The sequence below is a fragment of the Magnolia sinica genome, chromosome 9, assembly GCF_029962835.1.
Source record: "Magnolia sinica isolate HGM2019 chromosome 9, MsV1, whole genome shotgun sequence".
NCBI classification, from domain to species: domain Eukaryota; kingdom Viridiplantae; phylum Streptophyta; class Magnoliopsida; order Magnoliales; family Magnoliaceae; genus Magnolia; species Magnolia sinica.
In genome coordinates this window covers 74,567,426-74,574,687 of record NC_080581.1, presented here as the reverse complement: position 1 = coordinate 74,574,687, position 7,262 = coordinate 74,567,426, and the positions used below count along the sequence as shown (strand labels likewise).

The 7,262-nt window shown below is 38.5% G+C and overlaps 1 protein-coding gene across 1 annotated transcript; it reads right to left on the bottom strand.

Annotated features, from left to right (window-relative positions):
* Positions 1-2,373: 2,373 nt before the first annotated feature.
* LOC131255128 (major strawberry allergen Fra a 1.07-like) lies at positions 2,374-2,907 on the bottom strand. Its single transcript, XM_058255823.1, has 2 exons — positions 2,790-2,907; positions 2,374-2,675 (listed from the first exon to the last, which is right to left on the bottom strand). Exons 1-2 carry the CDS (start codon positions 2,905-2,907, stop codon positions 2,374-2,376), a joined length of 420 nt encoding a protein of 139 aa, XP_058111806.1.
* Between the last annotated feature and the right edge of the window lie 4,355 nt (positions 2,908-7,262).

Below are 7,262 nucleotides of genomic sequence, written 5' to 3'. Positions count from 1 at the left end.
TTCTTACTATAGATTATTTAGTTTTGTTCAGCATGTCCAATCAAACCTCTGCAAAATGATTATGCGAGAAATTGCTAAACCGATATGAAAGAAAATCGATGTCAAACAAGATATTTATCTGATGGCAACTGTACAACTTGAAAATAAAGGAAGAGTCATCTTTATAAGAACACTTTAATCGGTTTAAGACCCTGATTAGTAGATTGGCGATAATCAATGTAAAGATTAACGTCAATGAAGAAAAGATCGCACTCCTACTCTATTCAATGACAGATTCTTGACCCGGTTTGATTATAAATCTCAACAATAGTCCAAATCTCTTTTTTTTTAAAAAAAAAAAAAAAAAAAAAAAAAAAAAAAAACAGCTTTATATATCATAAGGGAGGAAAATATACAAAATATGGACATTCGGGCACCCCAGAGGTAAAATAGAACGGGGGCACCTATCATGAAAGCGGCCCCCAGCAGCCACCAATAGCCATCGAGCAGCAATGGTCTGAATCTCACTATAGAGTTAGTCATGTCCAATTGATTATTAAAGATTGACGTAAAAAAGTACATGAAGAATCTACTGGTGATGTTATGATGGTAAGAGGAAGATCTATAGAGAAGGGTACTGGTGAGAGAAATAAGACGAGATTCAAGTCGAAATGGTACAAAACGGATAAGTGTTGGACTTGCTAAAAAAAAATAACCACTTATGTAAAAATTATAAACTCAAGAAAGAAAACCAGGAAAATTACAAACATGATTTGCATTATCAAGCATTAAATTTAAAGGGTTCTCAAATAAATCTAGTTAAGAAAGACAATTCATCCAAAGATGGGGAAGTGTTATCTGTAATGATTCCATGAGAGAGTCTAAGTTATCAATGGATCTTAAATTCAGGTGCTTTGTTATATATGATTCCACATAGAAATTACTTTTATACATATCAGTCATGTGATGGTGGCACAATACAAGTGTGATGATAGAACATGTAAAACCGTAGGGATTGAAGATGCTAGAATTATCATGTCTGATGTTATCACATGTACAATTTCTAGTGTGCCGCATGTAGTACCGAACCTGTTGAAGAGTCTTATGTCATTGAGAAATCTCGATGAAAATGTCTATAAATTTTTTGGTGAAAAGAGTCGATTGAAGATTGTTAAAATGGTGATGGTGACAGCGAAATGAGAGTTAATGGGTAGTTTATATCATTTGATTGGAGATACTGCGATCGATGATGTTATTATTGATAATGTCAAGACAAACTCTGTTATAATCTAGTATAGGCAGTTGGGTCACATATGCAAGTAAGGACTAAAGGTACTTAATCAAAATTTACTTCCTGATTTAAAGTCCATTATTTTATATTTTAGTGAGAATTGCTTATTTGGAAAACTCTATATAACTTGTTTTCCTTCATCCACGACCACAAGTAAGAACGTTTTAAATTTAATTCATCCTAATACTTAAGAAGGTCCAGATGAATCTTTAGAAGATTCAAAGTATTTTATTTCTTTTGGTGACGATTTTTCCGAAAAAAGTATAGGTTTATATGTTGAAAAGGAAAAGTAACACATTTACTTATTTTAACAATTTTAAAGCATTAATTGAAAATCAAAAGAAAAAAATTAGGTGTCTGATAACTAATAATAAATGAGAATACACCGTAAAAGAATTTAAATTTTTTTAAAATGAGCATGGCATTAACAGGCACTACACAATCCCTAGTATACCACAACAGAACAGCCTAGTAGTTAATCCCAAGCCCAAGTTAAATATGCCAATTATAAAAGCATGAAAAATTAACCCATCACATTTACAGCCCTATCTATTGGTTAACCGTCCAATCATCATCTATATTGTAATAGGGAGTCGGGCTTGCCAGCCATAGAAGCCCGAGTGAGGACTTCCTTAGTTCCATTGAGAGGTAGAGAATACCTGGGACTAAGAAAAAAGCTAGGCACTATGGAAACGGAAATTGAAATCGTCTATTTGAATTGAAGGTGGTAGTGCATGGTTTCTTTCGCAGTATATAGGGAAGCACACGATGGATGGATGAATTTCATGCACACATCATAGTGGATGCCACACATTGTGTCGTAGGTTAAGATTAACCTAAAAGCTTTGTAGTGGATCCAACCTCAAATCACTAATAAAGAAAACAACAACGTGACAACCTCTTTAAGACACTTTTAGTTTTATATGGATGTACCGATACAATTACAATATAAATGAACAAAGATTATTATTATGATAGCAAGACATTTACTACTGAAAACAAACTGTGGAGCTTCCTATTCCCATGAAATCACAGTCAAAGGAAATGGAACTTATTCAACAATCAACCAAAATCAAACGTGGAAGCCTCATAATCAACCAAAGCTATACGTATGCATTTGGATTTTCAAGGAGATATCCTTCGACTGCCTTGAACATTCCTGCCATGTTTCCCATCATCTCCTTGGTTTCATCTTCTTTCGGCAGGTTACCTTCAACCGTCTCAAACTCCCCGTGAAACTTGCATATGCTTCCACCATTGACGCCGTCTTTGAACTCCAGCGTAAATGTAGTTGATTTCACTTTCTTCCCAAGTAGGCCACCTTCAATAACCGAGTACTTGAATAAACGGTTATTGTCATCGATCTCATCTATGTGGTCCTTCCAGTAGCTGAAGTCCTTGATGGCTGCACATTAACAAAACAAACACATTTTTTTTGTAATTGAAGTATAATGCTGTTATCAAACTTATTTAAAAGCATATTAAGTATTAAAAAAGAAAAAGAAATTATGTTAGTTACCATCAGTGAAGTTGGACTGTCTGATCGTGCCAACCCCACCATCACCTTCGAGAATAACAATGCTTGATATGATTTCAGGCATGAGCTTGGGCATGAGGTTGTGGGAGTCCTTCACCATTGCCTTCCAGAGTCTCGATGGTGAGATTGGAGACAAGATTTCGTGACCCACCGTTCCAGCAACCATGATTTCAATACTATTAATGGATATAAACGTCTATGGTTGTGGTTTTTGAGTAAGTGGGTGGGGTTGAGGTTGTGAAAAGATGAGAAAATGCATGAAGATTTATAGATACTGATGGTAGAAGAGGAGTGGGAGAAGTGAGTTGTCTTTCATAGGATTTAGCTCCATTGAATACATTGAATACATTGAAAACACTCTTATATTCCAATCTTAGGTGTTGTATGTAGGTTCGAGACAAATGATAACGAAAACTGCAGAGATCCCTCGCTTTGTATTCTAGTGAGAGGATATTGAGCTTTGATGAGTGCACACACGTGTGGAATAAGATCATGTACACGTTACATACGTGCCAGCATGGTATATACTTGTGAGATCAATCCTTCCATCAGGTTTTTCTGCATTCTTACACGTTTTCCCAAAAGTAAAATCTGGTCCAATCACACGTGTGCTACAATATTGGAAACCGGTGGATCAACTGGAGTCTTTGGGGGCATCAAAATAGTGGTGTTTTTCTGATGGACGGACTGGATCCCGGACCTATCGAGCCCTGCAGGCACGTGTCGCGTGTACATCAGCTTCATTTCAAGCCTGTAACCTTTGCAAAGGTCTCAAATGTTCTAACTTTTAGATAATCTTACGAAAAGGTCACATTTTTTTAACGGTTGGTTGCTTTTACGCGTGCCATCAAATGAGTTGGCTGCTTCAGTAGGCCCACCAAGATGTTCATGTAAAATTCACCAGTGATCTAGGTGGATTACTTGATGTGTATAGGACAACCATATATCGCCCACCAAATTGTTTACCTTGGTATGGCCCACCTAAATCATGCATGGATGGGCCTGATTTAGAAGATGAGCTTTGCCTTTTACACTATTTCCAATCATTTGATCCATTGGAATTACTTATGGGGCTTATTGTTGGGTGCTGGGCCTACCATGGGATTACATATTGGATGGTTGAGGTGGATTTCACATTAAGGCCCACGTGAGCTGGCCACCCCTTTTCTTCTTTTCTATTTCTGAAAAGAAGTCCAACCAACTGGACTCCGAGACAAACCTGATGGATGGATTAGATCTAACATGTAAGTGCCATGCTAGCACGTGTGTGGCATGTACACGAGCTTTATTGCACATGTTAATTTGTGCGCTCATGCCAATGCCCAATAATCCCTCATTACAATACAAACTAAGGGATTTTGTCTCAACCAACATACAATGCCTAAGAATGGTATATATGAGAATTTTCAATGTATTCAATGGAGCTAAATCCTATGATAGAGAACTCATTTCCCCCACCTCCTTTTCTACCATCAGCATGTATAAATCTTCATGCATCTTTCATCTAATTTTCACAAGCTCAAGCCTACTTCCTCAAAAACCACAACAAATGACATTTATACTCATTAATAGTATTGAAATCATGGTCTCTGGTACGGTAGGTCATGAAATCTTGTCTCCAATCTAACCATCGAGACTCTGGAAGGCTATGGTGAAGGACTCCCGTAACCTCATTCCCAAGCTCATGCCCGAAATCATATCAAGCATTGTTTTCCTAGAAGGTGATGGTGGGGTTGGCACGATCAGACAATCCAACTTCACTAATGGTAACTAACATAATTTTTTATATATATATATATGCTTCGTATGCCTTTATAAGCAAGTTCAAAAACAGCATTATACATCAATTAAAAAATGTGTTTGTTTTGTTAATGTGCAGCCATCAAGGACACTACCAAAAAAGGATCAAAGGCTACGGACTATATAGCTTTTAGCTACGAATATAGACAGTAGTAATATTACTATGGGTTAAATCCGTAGTGAAAAATAATCGAACTGTAGCTAAAAGATAACACCTCCACTCATACTTACAACCCGAGACGGCCCCATAAGGGAGTATATGATACACATTAAAATATGTGTACTCCATCTAATACGTCTATTCACTTTGAAAGAGCATTTTTGGGTAAGAGCCTAGAAAAGGAAGTAGTTCGAAGGCTCAAGTGGACCACACAGTAGGAAATAGTGGAGATTAAATACCTACCATTGATCAATGGTGTGGTTCAAGTTGACCTTCGAATTTCCTATATTTAAGGGTCAATCTTTATTAAAAAAAAATTAAAAAATTAATGGATGGAGTGGATATATGAAATGTATCATGATGGATCCCACAAAGCTGCCCTTGAAAGGGCCGTTCGTCCATGACCGTCAAAACTGTATGCAGGATGTGTTGTAAACTGCTACGGTCCATGTCTTTTAGCTATGAATTAAAACCGTAGCGAGACCATAGTAGGTAAAAATGTGAAAACTCTTACCGCATTGCCCTTTTTCTTTTCCCTCCTTGCACGAAATCTTTCATCTCCCTCCACGCCAAACCCATTCCACGTCCATCTCACGAAACCTCTCATTTCCCTCCACTCCAAACCCATTCCGCATCTCTCTCTCTCTCTCTCTCTCTCTCTCTCTCTCTCTCTCTCTCTCTCACACGCCCCTTTTCTCTCTCTCGATCTCCCCTCTCATGAACCCCTCTTTTCTCTCTCTCGATTTCCCCTCTTACAAACCCCTCTTCTCTCCCCAACCATCCCCTCTCTCTTGATCTCATGAAGACTTCCCTCTCAGACGCCATAATCCGTGTCCATTTTAGGTACGCAAGAATGATTTTCTTCTTCTTCTTTTTTTCCCTTTTGAATATTCATATTGCTGTCTTTTTCTTTCTTTCTTTTTTTTACTTTTTTTGGAATTGGATTGGAGTTTTTTTTATATTTTATTTTTATTTTATTTTAGGTTTTTTTTTTTTTCTCTTATGAATGATATAGATGTTTTAATATGCCAAAATAACAATCTACTCAAGGATTTGAATGGCATGGATGTTGATGAGGCAGAGTAATGATCCTCATGTGTTTAAGGAACCCAATTATAGGTAATATTGAGAAGAACATTCTTCTTAACTCAGTAGTAATTCTCCATAAATTGATTTTGATTAGTTATCTTCCCTGGACTTGTGTATAATATGTCACGCCCCAAACCCGAAAATCGGATTCGCAGGAATCCCGATCGCCAAATCCGATGCCGACAGCCTCCATAGTACCCCATTCTCGGCTCCTAGCGTCCAGACGCCAGATTCCGATCCTGGGATCCTATAAGGAGGATTTTTCAACGTACATTTAACTCGTAATAAGCATAACCATAAGATTACCCAATTCACAAAGGCAACATCATCATCACATATCCACTAATATAATCATCTGAGTACAATGCTAAAAGGAAATATATAAATCGAAAATCAAGCTCCAGAAGATCGCTGCACGCTCCAAGCTCAACACTGCTGCAACCTAACATCACCTGCACGCATCTATCGTGCATAAGCTTATAAAAAGCTTAGAGGGTGGTGTAAGTGTGTGCACAAGGTAAGGGCCAAGTACGCAATACAATGTCATAAATCATACAATGAAATAAATCGAAATATTGACAAGATACAATATTAAAGTAAGCGGAATACAGATCAACTATACAAAGGAGTCAAAGAGATCCAAATATCATATGCTAAGGGTACAATGCAATATGTAAATCATGCTAAGTCCATCTAGGGCATACAAGTGCAGAAATATAGTAACCCAAAATGTTAGGTACTGCGGATGCAATGTAATATGTGGTGCGAATGAAATGACCATGCTGGACTGTGAAGTCGGGATGATAGTCCGTAGTATTGCAGGCTACGGGGCCCACCACAAGGGACTTCTATCCAAACCAGTCTCATACCTAAATTTGGATAGTCAGACTCAATGTGGTAAACTCCTGATCTCAGGTTAGTCGCGCGCCCAACCGGAATCCTGTCCATGCGAAGGTACACGTAACAAATAGTTACGTACCACCAACCCGAGTAAATAGTGAATGAATGAATATGCAATTCCTGCTCAATCAGTCCACATATCAATACGGTTTCTCTTTAGAAAATCACCGGGGTCTATTACACTTCAAACCAGATTGCCGCCCCATCGGGCGCAATAAGGTGAGTGAAAGAGACCTCACTATCCGCCTGCCAATATCGAGTCCGGCTCATCGACAGCGGACCCATTCCTCGAGCTGGTCAGACTTAGCCTAGCATTGCCCCCTCCTCTCGGGCAGGTAAGGCCATACCCTCTTCCAACCAACCACGACACAGTGGGAGACGCGGCCTAATGGTATACGGCCCTCATGTGCTCATGCATCCACTAGGTCTAGACGTTGGAGCAACCTCTGGAACCAAGAGGGTTTAGGGACTTTCACCCAGGGATATCTATAGCACCCCATGTAGAA